The 16,045-nt window shown below is 32.9% G+C and overlaps 2 protein-coding genes across 4 annotated transcripts in view; both read left to right on the top strand.

Moving 5' to 3' along the window:
- The window catches only part of CEP290 (centrosomal protein 290), a 48,791-nt gene that overhangs the window by 24,403 nt on the left and 8,343 nt on the right, over positions 1 to 16,045 (top strand). For all 3 annotated transcript variants that reach the window (XR_010438661.1, XM_064702031.1, XM_064702030.1), the window contains 17 exons: positions 895 to 1,046; positions 2,018 to 2,129; positions 2,892 to 3,347; positions 4,405 to 4,569; positions 4,786 to 4,893; positions 4,972 to 5,106; positions 5,762 to 6,025; positions 7,142 to 7,249; positions 7,833 to 8,023; positions 8,822 to 9,035; positions 9,226 to 9,363; positions 9,473 to 9,694; positions 10,247 to 10,363; positions 11,756 to 11,901; positions 12,753 to 12,908; positions 13,493 to 13,616; positions 15,837 to 15,965. Coding sequence is in view for 2 of the 3 variants with exons in the window: in XM_064702031.1 (XP_064558101.1) it covers positions 895 to 1,046; positions 2,018 to 2,129; positions 2,892 to 3,347; positions 4,405 to 4,569; positions 4,786 to 4,893; positions 4,972 to 5,106; positions 5,762 to 6,025; positions 7,142 to 7,249; positions 7,833 to 8,023; positions 8,822 to 9,035; positions 9,226 to 9,363; positions 9,473 to 9,694; positions 10,247 to 10,363; positions 11,756 to 11,901; positions 12,753 to 12,908; positions 13,493 to 13,616; positions 15,837 to 15,965 (2,937 nt within the window). In the remaining variant the exon portion in view is untranslated. The remainder of the gene's footprint in view (positions 1 to 894; positions 1,047 to 2,017; positions 2,130 to 2,891; positions 3,348 to 4,404; positions 4,570 to 4,785; positions 4,894 to 4,971; positions 5,107 to 5,761; positions 6,026 to 7,141; positions 7,250 to 7,832; positions 8,024 to 8,821; positions 9,036 to 9,225; positions 9,364 to 9,472; positions 9,695 to 10,246; positions 10,364 to 11,755; positions 11,902 to 12,752; positions 12,909 to 13,492; positions 13,617 to 15,836; positions 15,966 to 16,045) is intronic.
- On the top strand, positions 14,096 to 14,838 carry LOC135456105 (uncharacterized). The gene has a single exon (XM_064729761.1). It carries the CDS (start codon positions 14,134 to 14,136, stop codon positions 14,836 to 14,838), a length of 705 nt encoding a protein of 234 aa, XP_064585831.1. The 5' UTR covers positions 14,096 to 14,133.

The following is a 16,045-nucleotide window of genomic DNA, read 5'->3' as shown; positions in this document are numbered from 1 at the left end:
CTCCTGCTGTCAGTATCTCCTAACCTGGTCTAATTGCTTTTTTTGTTTGAGAAAGAGATAACAAGATTGTGTGGATGTAATTAATGAAAGCTGTAAGTACTACCAGTTTAAGAACTGATAACTAGTATTTTTAAGCCATAAATCAACTTCAGCATTCTACTTTTAGTTTTCCAGATACGTGAGGATACCCTGCACTTCTTTTTGTTTATTTAGGAAATTAGTTTTTTTTTTAAGAAGAAGTGGTATCAGAATAATGGGCCACAACTGTATGTACTGATTATGTCCTGGGATTTCTTTGTGTTAGGATTAAGATAGATTAAGATTATTTCTTTTAATGCTTTTTGGTTTGAATTGAATTATTGGTTACTCAATATATGATAATCAACTTGAAAAATCAGACTGCTTGAATGTCATTTAATTAAGAAAGGTTTTTTTAGAAAGAATAAAAGAACACAATATTATTGTCAGTCTTGGCATTTATAAACTCTGTTTGTGTTAATAAAGCCAATATAAAAGACAGTATATAAATATATAAGACTGTTTATTTCCCAAAGTGTTTAAAGTCTTTTTTTTAAATTTGTTTTTATTTTTCATTTTAGTTTAGGAGCAAGTTATTGTAGTAATGTTTAAAATTGTGTTCAGTTCTGAATCCTTTTCTGTGCCAAACTGTGTATCCATTGCTATGTGCATGAAATCCTTAAAACAGAAAAGATGTTTAAGCAGAGATTAAGGGAAACTGTTTTTTGAACACAACCTCATCACATCTTAACTGTGTTTTTTAATGACTGAAAAAGAAAAAATACTTTTGGTGCTGCTATTTCATTGCTGAGTTTGAGCAGTTATGTGCTTAGGATACCATTTTATTCGTTTTTTTCTGGTTTTGATTTTTTTAAGCTCACCAAAATCAATCTTGAGGCACAGAAAGTGGAGCAGGAATTAAGGGATGAACTGTCAAAGAGTGTAAGTAAGGCAGTAAGTGATGCAGATAGACGACAAATTATGGACCTAGAGAAGCGTGAGATGGAGCTCAAGATTGAAGTATCAAAGTAAGTCTCGCATTTATAAATTTTGAATTAAGTATATGTTCAGAAATGTGTGAAAATTCAGGCATATTAGTCTCACATGATACATTACTTGTGTATCACTAACATGCAGTTTTCAATGCCTGTATTTTTGAGCATATATACATGCCAAATTTAGGATTGAAAATGAAGCTTTTAATTCCTGACTATAAAGAATGCAATTTGTTTCACTTTAATTTGAACAGGGAATTAAGTGCTGGCTGGGATAGATAAGTATCTAATTGCACACTTAGTATTTCTGCACTAATTAAAGTTGATTTTGTTTCTGTGCCACAACCCCCATTCTGTATATGAGAATCTTGTAGAACTAATTGGAAAGCAGTTCTTTCTTTGAAAGACTCATATCTCAAACATTAAGGTACAGTAGGTGCGAAGATTTACATTTACTTAGAAGAGATTAACTTTGCAGAAATTGGAGCTTTTTAGCTATGTTGGTATGAACATTTGTCTTTGAGTAATTAATGTAATCCTGTTATATGCCTAAACCAGAAAAATCTATAGGGATACTCGCAGTGATTTTTGGTACTGCAAGTAAGTTATTAGATTTGGGGAAGCAGAGAAGGGAATTGAGAATGAAATGTTTTAAGCATTTAGAAAATGTTGAGTATTTATATCCTGATGTAGGAGGGAAATAGAGGACAGAGATGATTAGGTCAGGTAAAAAACCCATGTCATTGTTTTCCTGGAGTAGGTTACTGCTAGCAAACTTCTGTATAGTGTATAAGAAAATGTCCTGTGAAAAAGTTGAGAGGCAACACGGAAGAATTTTCTTAAACAGAACTTTAAGTAGTAGAGAAGAGTATACTGAAAAGAACGAAATCCAAATATGTTTTGATATGAGGAAACATAACTTTTCTTAGTATCTTCTATGTAGAAAAACATAATAGGTTATTCACTGTTTTCAAGTGACACAATACTCTTGTTTTCCCTGGAAGGTTAAGAGAACTGTCTGATGTAGCACGAACACAAGTTGAAGCTCTGGAGGCACGCCAGCAATACAGAGATAAAGAAGTGGAATATCTTAGAATGCAAATTTTAGATTATCAGGTAAAATTTAACCTTAATTAAAACTGCGGTTTGGATTCTTTTTTCCCTAGAGTGAGAAGAAATGAAGTAATTTTGCAATGAATTAGAAATCAGCAAAAGTATTTCAGAAGAATCTTAGCAAGCCAGTCTTTGTAGTGCCCATACCCTTTCAAAAGTTCCATATTACATTAATTATTCCTTTCTCTATTTACTCCATTCTAGCTGTGCAGCTATTACAGATCCTGACCTTTTTCTATATTGTTTACATAATATTCATTCTTCTATCATCAATAGCTCATGGTGAAGGAAAAACTCACATGAGGAAAGTCTGATCATTTTTCACAAGCAAGAAATTACTTGTAAATATTGAAGATTTGCAACAGGTTTACTATTTTGTTTTGTTATTAGCTAAAACAATTTATTGGAGTTCGGTTTCACATTATAAAACTATTTGAGACCTTAAATCCAACACTTGTGTCAGCTTTAATATTATCATATTTTCTAAGTTTAGGTACATATTTCTTCCTCAGTTTCTGGTATTTTGGAAAGAGACCATTCTTAAGATCAGTATCTGAAAAGGTGTACTTCTAAAATGTGCCTGTAGAAACAATAATGGAAAAATTAAAAGCCTGTTAGAGGCTGATTCTTACTCTTCTCTGTGGAATAATACACGCCATATATAACACATATATATTAAAAATAGCTTGTTTATAACCTATGCATGTGTTAACATGTTCTGCGTTAAAATGAAAAATAAATTTGTTCTATCAATTTTGTTCTTAGGCACAATCAGATGAAAAAGCAATTATTGCAAAACTGCATCAAGATATTGTAGCTCTTCAAGGTAGTGAATCTGTTGCTGTAGACCAGTTGGAGAAGCTTAAGTTGAAACTAGAGAAGATGGAGATCCATAATCTACGTTTGGAGCAGAAGCTTGATGAGAGAGATCAAGCCTTATATTTTGCCCGACTTGAAGGAAGAAATAGAGCCAAGCATCTACAACAGACGGTTCAGTCTTTGCGGCGACAGTTTAGTGGTGCTCTGCCTTTAGCACAGCAAGAAAAATTCTCTAAAACAATGATTCAGCTACAGAATGACAAACTGAAGATCTTGGAAGAAGTTCAGTATGCCCAGCAGGAGCGAAGAAATGCAGAAAACAGAGCTTTAGAGCTGGAGTTGAAACTGAAAAGTTTAGAAGAATTAGTAAGTGCATTGAAGGATAGCAGAGGAGCTCAAAAGGTTTGTCATTTTGTAGCTTTGAATACCTTTGCTTATCTGATCTGCATTTAAATTAAGTTTCAGTTCAGTTTGTTTTCTGAATATATGATTTAATGTAAAACTTACTCATTTCAAAATACACTGTTAGAATATGACAGCTATCATATTTTGTTTTTTGTAACAGTGCAGATATATGTAATTATCTTCTTTTGTGCCAAATTAAGGCACATAGGAACTAGACACTAACCTTAAGTGCAGTTATATTAAATTGAATTAAATTATGAATTTAATTATATAATAAAATAAATTAAATACAGACTAGCATTTTGAAGTTTTGTCCCATGAGCTTGCAGTGAAATCTTCACTCCAGATCTGTGTCTTTTTAAAAAAAATCCAGAGGCAGTAATTTAGATAGCATGGTTAGAAATGTTACTATGCTCATGTAAATTCTGCTTAAGCATATTTTGCAACTGTAAGCAATGTCACCCTGAAATCTTAAGAATGCTTTCTCACTTCTCTTCAAGAGAACTGTATGTTAGATATTATGATTGTATCTGTTGTGACTAAAGTTGTCTGCATGTAAGCAATCCTTGTACTGCTCTGGGCATGTTATAGTTTTAAATCAATTTTCAAATATTTTTCTAGAGCATTTTGACAAAAGTATGTCTGTTATTTTTAGTACATGTACATTTTTTTGAATGCATACAGTTTTTAATGATTTTGAATTCTCTTGCTCTTTTAGAAAATACAAACCAAACTTCTTACATACTTTTTTTTGTTCAGCCTGGACATAAGATATAACTTGAATAATTTGAAAATTGTTTGCAATGCACTTTTGTCAGTGTAAGGGAAACCTGTTGCCTCTCCAGTTGGCTGCTGCACTTATCAGTCATTCCCCTTGCAGTTTCATACTCTTGTCATGCTGCCTCTCTCAAGACAAGTGAAGAAGCATAAAAAGGCAGAACACGTGACTTCCAGTTAGTCTGAGAAGTTCCATCCTGCCTCAAAGCCAAAGAGCGAAGCCGAGTCTAGTTGGCCTGGGGTAAATTTTAATATACTCTGTGTTATTCATTGCAAGGTAATTGTATGGCACATGAAAATGGAGGAACTGCATCTGCAGGAACTTAAACTCAGTCGAGAATTAGTCAAGCAAAAAGAAGAGGTGAAATATTTGCGTAATATAATTTCTGAATATGAATGTACAATCAGTAACCTGGAAGAAGAAATTGTACAGCAGAACAAGGTATGTATTCCTCTATGCTATTGAAAAAATATACTATTCCTTATTTTACTAATTGATTTTGTAATACCTTTTGAACATAAGTGTTTATATCTTGGTTTTATAATCCTTTTTAATAGCTCGTTTAAGTGTTTTACTTTTTGGTAACTCTTTTTTCAGTTGAAGTTTTCTATGAAATTCCCATTGCCTTCAATAAATAAACTAACTATTTTGTTACAGTTTCATGAAGAAAGGCAAATGGCTTGGGACCAGAGAGAAGTAGAACTGCAGCGCCAATTAGACCAGTATGATCATCAACAAACTGAAATACTTAGCACAGCTTTAAAGGTACATGCACTAAAAGTAGGCACATGGGCATGTTTTTCAGAGCTGTCAGATTACATGAATATCAATTTTTCTGTGCAGTTTGAAGATGCTGCAGGCTCAGTTCCAGACCCTAGTTTGCCAATCCCACAACAACTTGAGTTGGCTTTAAGAAAGATTCAGGAATATATTCAAACAATCCTGGAAACTAGGGCAACCTGCAGATCACTGGAGGAGGTAATTTAATGTATAAATTATAATTTAATGTGACAAAGTTTGTGTTTCCATATGCCTTTACTTTTTTTTCCCATGAAAAATATTCTTTTTAAAATGTCATTTAGACATGCTTAACACTCGGAAAATGTAAATAATATAATCACACTATGAGCAAAATGAAATATTTTTTCCATTGGAAAAAATCATGCAGGAGAATGTTATAATGTTTTTATTAATCCATTTAGTAGGTTTTATTAATCCATTTAGTCTTTAGAATTTTATAATGTTTTATTAATACATTTAGTCTTGCTGTACAAAATTCAGTTGACTATGCATAGTTAAATTTAGCAAGTGCTGCAAAATACTTTTATCTTGGGTTGTTAAATTGCTACTCTGCTTGTGGTTCTTAAATAATTTGTAAAACACCAGCTTCTTAATTTGGTAGAACAAAAGGAGTTGTTTAAGTGTCATGTGCCAAGCAAATAATACATAAAGACATAGTAATGATATTCTAGGACATTTTCATCTAATAGTAATCCCATACAGACAGATCCCAGTACAAAGTGCTTTGTGTTTATAAGTATATTTAGACAAATTTTTCTGGTACATTTCTTGAAAAGTGAGATTTTTTCCAGTGTTTGAATTCTGGAAATGCAGAAATTGCCTTTTGTTGTAGAAATTAGAAGAAAAGGAGACCGCTCTGTGGAAAGCTGAACAAAATGTTATATCAAGAGACAAAGTTATAAATGAATTGAGACTTCGATTACCTGCCACATCAGGAGAGAAAATAATGTCTGAATTAAGCAAAGAAGAAGATGACCCAGAGTACTGTCATGCCATTAAAATCGCTCAGCAAACTATTGCAAATATGCAAGCAAGATTAAATCAAAAGGAGGAGGTGTTAAAAAGATACCAATATATGCTTGCCAAAGCAAGAGAGGTAGTTAAAACCTTTTTTCTGAAATTTCTTCCATTTTCAAGTTGTTTTAGTTGATTCTTTGTTTTCTCATTGCTAGTGAAATCTAAAAATAAAAGTTTCTGATCTCACACAGAACAGAGACAATTACTTACTTTACATGTGGAAAGTTCATATAGAATTTTTTTGCATTTTAGAATAGTAGGTTTACTTAGTCAAGAGGCTATGTATATAATGTCTGTCTAGGAATTAAAGTAGTTATGACATGAAGAAAATTAAATTTCTGCTGATGTGGTCTCAGTCTATTTTGTATATTTCTTTGGGATTTTTCAGTATTTCCGTATTTGCAGGAGATTCACTACCAATTGCATTTGATAGTGAATTTCGGAAGTACAAGAAAGATATACATTTATGTATAACATTCTTCTTAAAGCGTATTTTAAACTAAAGCATTTTTTAAAGCATTAACAGTGTATCTAAGCATACTTTATATTATTTAAGCATAATTCATATTGTTTTTTATTTATATCCATAAAATGTATTTTAAAACATAAATGTTTTGTCAAAGAGATACTTCAAGACCAAACATGCATTGGTTTTAGATCAGAAACACATTTCCAAAGGAGACTTTTATCATCTTCACTTAGTGTACTTTGGTTAACACATGGAGCTATTTCTTTTGGGAGAAATCAAGGGGTTTTGTTTGGAAAACACCCAGAAGATGGAGTCTTAAAATGAGCCTGTTGTGCTCTGTGTGCTAGGATTCCATCCATGGGATCACACTATATTCCAAGGTACATAAACTCAGAATGTACCTGGTATGGATGTTACTGTCCATACTGATAGTCACAGTTGGTGAAGACCAGCACCAACTGTTTCGTTCTCCAGCTTCTGTGCTGTTACACCATACTACTTGCTGCGTAGTTTAAAACTGCAAGAGTTAATTTTTTTTCTCCCAATAGTGTAAAAAGGAAAAATCATTGATTATAGCTAGAAGAAAAGAATTTAAAAATTTGCAGAATTAGAGGAAAATCTGCAGAGCATTATTGAGCAATGAGTGAACAAACAACTTGAAGGCACTGCAGTTTAATAACTTTATGTGATAATGTACATCACTAGAGTTTTATTTTGAACTGCCAGGAACAAGAGGAAATAGCAAAGAAGCATGAGGAAGACATAAAAATTCTACACCAGAAGTTAGATTTGTACACTGAAAGCTCCCTTAATAACTTCAAAGCAGCAGCTTTGGTGAGTCATGTATTTGTAGAATTTGTGAAGTTGTTCCTATATGTTTTGCTTTGTTGCTGGAAAGAACAGTTTGGCAGTCAAAAGTGAGTAATAACTGGTGACAGGAAAAATAAAATGGTGATTGATTTATAATTGTTGCATTGTTTTTGAGAGATTTCACATGAGAGGCGTTAGGAGCCAACTGTAAAAAAAACAGAGTTACGACCTCAGAATATATGAGCATTTTCCATATCATCCTAATTTATGGAGAATTCTGGGGGAGAAAGTTATATATTGCTTCCTATTCTTCTCTTTCAGTGTATGGTTATATTAAGCTAATTCATTTCAATTCAAAATTCCTCTCTGGACCTTATGATAAGGTGAAGCTTTTATTCTGCTGTATTCTGTTGATCATTAGATGTACAAAGCTCTTTTCAAACCAGCCTGACCCATTTCTCTGTGAACTAAAAATCACATCTCAGTAAACAAATGATAGCTATTAATGCTTGATTATATTTAGGAATGAGTTAAAAATGCATCAGTAATGCTTATCTTTTGCTTAAAGCTTAAAATGTTTATCATTTGCATTTGTTGTGTTTTGCAGGAATTAGGGAAAAAGACTTCTATGTCCCTATCCAGCAGCAAATATTTTCATCACTTAGAGCAAACTGTAGCAGAACAGGACAATTCTCTTGCTTCACTTATTGGAAAATTAAAGAAAACATCATCTGATTTGGAGAAACAAAAACAAATCACTATATTGAAAATCAATGAGTTTGAGACAATCAGAGCCCAGTAAGTTTTTTAACTATTAATATAATGCACATTGGAGTGGTTCAAATCAATTATGTATTGCTGCTACAGGACTGATCTATCAAAAGGAACATGTCTTTGCTGACTTTAGGATTTAGCTGAAAAAGAAAATCCCAAAAGTGTTAGTAAAGTTGGCAATTGTGAGTTATTTTTAATCTCTAGCCCTTCACTGGGGCTAATACTGTGGCTTGGAGAAATGCTGTTTAGTTGTTAGCTTTATGCCATTTAATGAAAAAGAAAGTTGTTTCTAAGTTACTGCATTACTTGCTGGCTTGTGTTCTGTCATTTTTCTCCCCATGACACATCCATTTGGGTTGGCTGCTGAGCAAGTTTAAACTCATGAAAGTATAGCCCATGTTTAAAAGGAAAAAAATATGATGCTTCTTTACCTGTAAGGGCCAGGAATGAAAATTAACAACGCTCTAATGTAATTTTGCTGACCTTCATGAGTAATTATCTTATTAAATGGGGGCTGCCTTTGTTGAGTCAGTCTTTCTTTGCTGTTTTTAAGTCTAAGTGTCTTTTTTTATATATTGTTATTATTATTATTATTATTATTATTAATATATTAATAATTAATATTAATATAATAATTATTAATATATTATTATATTAATAATATAATATTATTATTATTATTATTATTATTATTAATAATAATAATAATAATAATAATAATAATAATAATAATAATAATGTTGTTGTGTCCTTTGTGATTTATTTAGAGTTTGCTGAGTTAATTATTACACTGTACCCTATTGATGCTTATTTTTTCATTAGGCTTCAAGAAAAGCACACAGTTGATGTGCAACAAATCAAAGAAGAAGTAAATGAACTGAGGAACATATTATCTCAGAAGGAGAAGGAATTAGCAAATGCTAAAGCTGAACTAGAGCTCCAAAAAGAAGCAAATAATAGAGCGCCCACAGCAACAATGAAAAACCTGGTGGAACAGTTGAAGAGCCAGTTAGCCATAAAAGAGAACCAGCACAAAGTTAGTCAACAAAAATTAATTTCTATGTCACTTAACGACTAAAGTTTTCATAATGCTTAAGAATTCTTTGTATAGTTGAGCAGGAGATACAATATAACTGCATAACATTCCAAAGTAAAATATAACTGCCTTTTCTTGTTTTGTAGCAGCATCTTCACTTACCAAAAAAAATTGAATTAATTATTTTCAGGCTTTGAGTAGAGCACTTCTAGAGCTCCGAGCAGAAATGACTGCCAGTGCTGAACAGCAAATTATTTCTGCTGCATCACAAAAAGAGGCATATATGAATGTGCAGGAGATTGTTGACAGAGAAACCAAGGGGCTTACGGTGAGTACTAGGTAATGTCACTGCACTGCTTTGTTGTGTTTTACAGCAGTTAGGGAAAAATACTTCAACCTGATTTGACACCTTTGCTGACATTTTTGTTTCCTTCTAGACACAGATAGAGGAACTGAATAATCAGATTACAAAACTTACAGAGAACCTTAAAATAAGTAAAAACAAGGAAGCTTTGTTGTCCGATGAAAGGGATGAGTTAAACCAAGAGTTTCAGAAGAAAGAAAAAGCACTTGCTAAAATATTGAGGGAAAAAAATGAAATAGACAAAGAAAATGAAGAACTGAAGAACCGGATTAGGAGGCTAAGCAGTAACATTCAGGTAGAAGTGACTTTTCAGACTATGTTTGATCTTGGTCAAGTTTCTGTATAGATGAGCTGGAGGGATGAAAGATTTAAGTATCTTACACTTGATTAAAAAATTTATTTTTTTTCCTAATCAGCTGGGTTACATGTAAGCTATTAGCTTGTTTCTTTGCCTCAGCTAAAAAAAAAAAAAAAAAGAAATTGTTTACTTCTTGAAATATACTTGAAAGAGTCTGAGGAGTTGAATAACGACTTTCATACTTCTTGGAAAAATGGTACTTTGTCTTCTTCCTGGCTCTCCTTATTTGTCCTTTTAGAAGAAAAGTAAGGGATGTACAGAAGAATCATCTATGTATTGTTTAAAATTCAGCTACTTGCTGCTGATGATTATTCAGTTCAGAGGGAAAAGTTACGTTCCAATATTTTAATAATTTAAAGGTAATTTTTAAAAGATCATTTAGGTTTTAAACAAATTTTACTAATTTGGAATTAAAATCCTTATTGTTTGACTGGAGAAAAATCTCAGTAGTTACTAAACTTGAAGCTGTAAAAATTTGTAATTTTTCAGAGCAAAGCTGATGAACAAAATCTGATAGATGTGCTTCAGAAAAAAATTAAAAAGTTGGAAAGTGAACTTGAGAAAAAGGGTGAAGAAACAGAAAAAAGGGGTCTAAGAGAAGACAAGGTATGTGATATGTATGTTATGGCTTTGAAAGAGCTCATCAGCTGAGGTCGAGGTTGTTCATCTCTCCCTATTTCTTCTAAAACCTACCAGCCAAACTTGATCAGAAAAAAAGCAGTTTCATGGCTGCAACTTCCCATGTTTCCCATGCTCTTTGTTACTGCTCTTGTTATTTAGTATCTTAATGTTTTCCTGCCTTTTTCTAATGGATGTTTAATTCTATCAAATCTCAGAAAACTAAGATTTTTTAGGTAGGGTTGAAATTGATTACACGAGTTCTGCCAAATGTGCTTTTGTGAAATCAATGCAATAGTAAAAGCATAAAATACTGAGGAGCAAAAGAATGAATCTTAAAAGGGATGGTCTTTCTGTAAGTGATTATTCTTGACAATTGTGATCTCCACATACAAGAACTTCTGAGTGATTAATCACTCAGATTAATTTATGTGAATTTATAAGTTTTTTGGTTTTTTGATGGTTTCTTGCTTGTTACTACATCAGTAACTAATTAGTGGCTGCTCATATTAATTATAAAATATGCTGGAATATTATAGCATACTTGTGTAATGAGAGACTGTTGATGTACGATGTGAAATATTATTCTACAACTGCATGTATGCTTTCAATTAATTTGAAATATTTTCAATACCTGTTGCTTTGTGTCTAGAGATATTTTTCTCACACTTGGCATGCATTTTTCCTGTTTTCCAAGATTTTCCTTTCATTCCATTGCTTCATAGCAGTAACTGTTTAGAACAAAACCAGAAAATGAAGTACAGGGAATAACCAGAGAAAGAAAAATTCCAACTAAAAATAAATAAAGAAAACCCCCGAACAAACCAAAAATTTCGTACAGGAATATTGACTGTGATTTTTCAATAGCCATTTGTGATTCTATAGGCACAGGTTTTAACCAATGTATAATTTATAGTTACTGAGTTATTAACTCTAAGTAGAGATTCCATTTCTTGTAGGAAGAAAAAGCTCTGCAGCAGGGGCAAGCAAGCCCCTGGTGAGTTGTAGAATACAGATCTGTTGTAAATTGCCATACAAAAAACCTACTTTGTCTTAATTCCAATGTGTAATTTGAATAAAGGGACACATTGCACTAGCACCTCTAATTTCATTAAATGCTTCACTTCGTTTTTTGTAAAATTAATATTAAAATCCAAGTAAGAATTTGGTAGGAGCAATCAACTGCAATAGCTTTATCCACCAACCACAGCAGTGTATCCAGCTACTTAACTATGGCAAATAATACATGCCTGCTATGGCTTTCTGGTTTGAACTGATAAATGAAAAATATATCATTCTTAGTTTTCTGATGTGTTTGCTTGTTTTGCTGTAAGAGAAGAAATCAAAGGGAAATACAGAATCTATTTATGTTCTTCACAGGCCTCCAAGGAGGAAATAATTAGATGGGATGAAGGTAAAAAATGGCAAATCAAAATGGAAGGATTGCGGAACAAACTAAGGGAAAAGGAAAAAGAAGCAGATGCTTTATCCAAACAATTTAATACATTGAAGGAAATTTATACAAAGTGAGTTGGTTTTAATTGATTCAGCTACAAAATGATGGCATAAGAGAAATCCAGATATGTTTGACATACAGTAATTATTGCAGTTTGTTGTGTTTCTAAGATTGATGGTGAGAATTTGACATTGCTATTGAGATTAAAAGGAATAGTTAATTTTCAAGCAGCAGGCAGCTGACTCTTCTAGTATCCTTTCCCTTGTGGAAGCCAACTACCTTTATTAGAATAAAATGTCTTGAGATAAAATGCATTTAAGTCCTCTATTAAGCTTCCTGGTTTAGCATTCTATGATTCTCATAAAGGAAATGACAGCTTTATCAAGACAGGCTGTTTCTCACAGTGGTGTTATTTAATCAGGTTGCTAGGACTGGGTACTTGTAGTGTTACTGCAGTAGTGACAGTTCTAGGATTGTGAGTTGGAAGCCTTTTCAGGAAACAACCATATGTCCATACGCTCTGCAGATGTCTACTTCAGTGAAATAATGGCAAGATCTTACTGATAAAAGATGTGGTGGTGGTGATTGTAGCTGTTTGTAAATTGTGATTTGAAACTGCTTCAAAATGGCTCTTATTCTTAGCAAGCCATGCCTGAATTGCACATAGAACAAGGCAAGAACAGCAAGTGGTTTATGACGTGCATGATACTGACTTAATGTCCATTGGGTTTTTTTGGGCTTTGACTTGAGATTTTGGTAAGGCTTTAGTGTCTATACAGTAACCTTATTAAATAGAAAAGGGGGTGTGGTTCAGTTGGCAGATAAAATGTAAATGTGATTCTTTAAGACAGAAAATATTTTCTATTCAAAAGAGAAGTTTAGCAAATAAACTTTAAAATGTAAATTCACTGGATGTTGCAGGAGTGAAAAAGAGAAAGTTGCTCTGCAGAAGAAACTGAAAATTACTGGTGTTACTGTTGACCGTGTTGTTGGAGTAAGAGCCACAGAAACTGAAAGAGAAGTGGAAGAACTAAGAAAACGGAATCTAGAGTTAGAAAATGAAGTTGCACACTTGAGGTGGGAGACTTTTTAAAAGAATATAAAAAGTGCGAAATCTAAATTAGTAAAAAAATATGTGGAATGAGATAGTCTCTAATAAGCAAACTGTAAATCAAGAAAGAAAAAAAGAAACAAGAATTTTAAAATTTCTTCTTGGAGTCCATGATGAGCAAACTTAAAAGTATTTGGCAGCAGTTGTGCATGTTCAGAGAATATGCAGCATTGGCTCATTATTCTAAAAAGCTAAATAATATGAAAAACATATGGCTTCTATTGTGAAAAATTTTAACTACAGTTTAGAGTTGGTGAAAGTTATGGAACTGCTAAGTGCAGTTAGGAAGTGCTTAACCAGTTGTCCACTATCGCAGTGGATAATGTACTGGAGTAATAGAAGCTGTATACATCTGAAAAGAGTGGATTCCTTTTGCCAAAGCAAGTATCTTCCATTCATTGGGATTAGTTGAAATATGGCCAACATTGATTCAGAATAACTAGCTTAGAAATGTTGGAAAAATCCAGTGTAGAAATCCAGAATTTCACAATACTTTTACATTAACGGGTGTTTTTCTGTTTGTTTTGGCTTGATTCATTTTTTGATGTAGAACACTTCAAGCAATCCCACGAGACTCTGTTGTAGAAGATTTACACTTCAAAAATCAATACCTCCAGGAAAAACTTCATGCATTGCAGAAACAATGTTCAAGAGAGACTTTTTTGAAACCATCGGTAAGTTAATTATGTAACCATAGTACATAGAATACTACTTAGGAAAAGTTTTTGCTTTCTATTTGGTATTCTGTGTCATTTAGCTGGTTTTATTTAAATGACAGTATCCTACAGCAGGATATGATATACTCAACTATTAGTGGTTTTTAAAAAAACCAACAACAAACCAAACACAAAAAACACCCAAATCCCCAAAATTTAAAGTTTCTGTGTCCTACAGGTTGAAGATTAAATATTCAGTATCCTAGCATATATGGAGAAATTTAAAAATAGCTTTTTAAACATGAGTCTGCTACTGAGAGACTACTTTTATATTACATAGTGATTTAAAATTAATGATGCACAGAGTTTGAGGAAATACTGATCTTCATTTCAGTTGCATTAGGTGGTTTTGTCCCCCTTTGATTTTTACAAGGCTACTTACATTGCAAATTTTGCATTATTAAGTTTTCTGAATCTTTCAAGAATAGACTTAACAGTACATTCTAGTTTCCTTTATTTCCTGTTTTCTTTTACCATGTTCTGCTTTTCTTTCATGCTTCACTCTGTCTTCAACTTGACTCAGAGTACATGTGACCAAACTGAACTGACCAAGTCTGTTCCTATCACTGTCAGTAAACAAAAGTATCTGAATATCCTTCACAAGAAATCTATTTCAAATAGGGCTGAAATCAAACATCAGACTAATAATAGAGTTACTGATGGCAGTGAAGTAGATGAGGACACAGGCATGCAAGCATGCATCATGCCTAATGAAGTCCAGGAGGCTGCTGCAGATGTAAGCAGAGAAGGGTGTCCTGAAGAGCACCCTGAAGATGGTGAGAAATGTGAGGACACCGAGATTTCTAGGGAAGGACTGAAAACCAAAATTATAGCTGAAGCTGGTAAAGAGAACTGTGGTGAAAAAGAAGAAAATATAACCCAGCCTGAAAATGGAAAAGTTAATGAGAAACATGAAGAAGAAGAGAGGAAGCAAGAAATTTTCAAGCAGTCAAATGTTGATGAAGAAGAATGTGTAGAGGAGCCTGATGCTGACAAAATGAGCTGCAATCAGTCTGATTCAGGGCAACCTGCTAATCAAGTTAATGACTGTGAAGCAGAGAAAATAAATATGAATAATGAAATGAATCAACACACTGCAGAAAATAAACAGGAAAATAACCCAAGCTGTACAGAAGGGATTGAAACTACCCCAGGATTTTGTGAAATGCTCGAGGTTTGATGCTGTAGTGGCCCTCTAGCATTTCTTCAGTACAAATGATGTAGAAGTAGAATAGTTTGATCTTGATAAAGCAGTGCTTTCCTACGCATGGTCTGCAGGGATATTGAAGTACTCACCAAATGGTCCATAAAGCAAACTATATTACTTTCATGATAGCATGCATGTCAGCTTGCAAGTAAGCTACGGTCAATTCTAAAATTTTGATCCAGAGAGTTTACAAATAACCCTAAAGATACATGGAGATAATTGATGTCTTTCATTCTTTAAAAAACTTATGATATGTTATTATTTACACTAAAAAAATGCTTTAATGAAGCAAATACTTAATTGCTATAGTTAGTGATAAAGTAATGAATGAAAAACACTGATTATTAAGTTATTAAAAGGTTTTACTCTTTACTAGTCAGGCATAATAATTTACTGTATCACAATGATTTCAGTTGGCACTATTAAGTATGAAAAGCTGTCTTTGTGTAGTTGAAATCACTATCCTCCATGGATAAAGACTTAAGATTTTGGGAACTAACAGATTCAATGAGAGTTACATACTACTATTCCTGGCTTGCTCTCTGATCCGTTTGAGATAATTGAAATTTCTTATGACAGATGTGCTATTTAAAAAACTATCAGAATATGCCCTTAAAATTAGGTGCTATTCCCAGGTACAGTGTCACAGCCTACTTCATTCAGTAGCTTATTTATCTTTTAGTCTTTGAGGTTTACTTCTACAGAATAGTTTGAGAAGTAATTTTGGTTTGACAAAATGTTTACTGATTTATACTGATCTGTAAACTTCCCTTAAAGGTTAAGCAAGTTTAAGAAATGTAGGAGAAATTGGTAAAATCAAAGCAGATTAGTTTAAAACTGGTAATAATGCTTTCTTTTTTTATTTCTGTGAAAAATACTAGTTTTCTGTTGCTCTTAATCAGCTACAACTGATAGTTGTATTGAATTAGTACATTACCACTTAATAATATTTTTCCCCCTCTTTTCTCAAGGCATCAGGAACAGGATCAAGTGATCAGCATCGAAGAGAACAAGAAAAGGAAAATATAAGATTGTCATCTGAAAACATTGAGCTAAGATTCCAACTAGAGCAGGCCAATAAAGATTTGCCAAGACTAAAGGTAACATCTTCTTTAGTCCCCTTTACCCTCACACTGGTCAGGGAATTGCTTAAAAAGAAATGGATATTTTTTTCTGTACA

Source organism: Zonotrichia leucophrys, chromosome 1A, assembly GCF_028769735.1.
Source record: "Zonotrichia leucophrys gambelii isolate GWCS_2022_RI chromosome 1A, RI_Zleu_2.0, whole genome shotgun sequence".
Lineage (NCBI taxonomy): Eukaryota > Metazoa > Chordata > Aves > Passeriformes > Passerellidae > Zonotrichia > Zonotrichia leucophrys.
The sequence above is the reverse complement of the archived record's forward strand: the minus strand, read 5'-3'. Positions and strand labels throughout refer to the sequence as shown.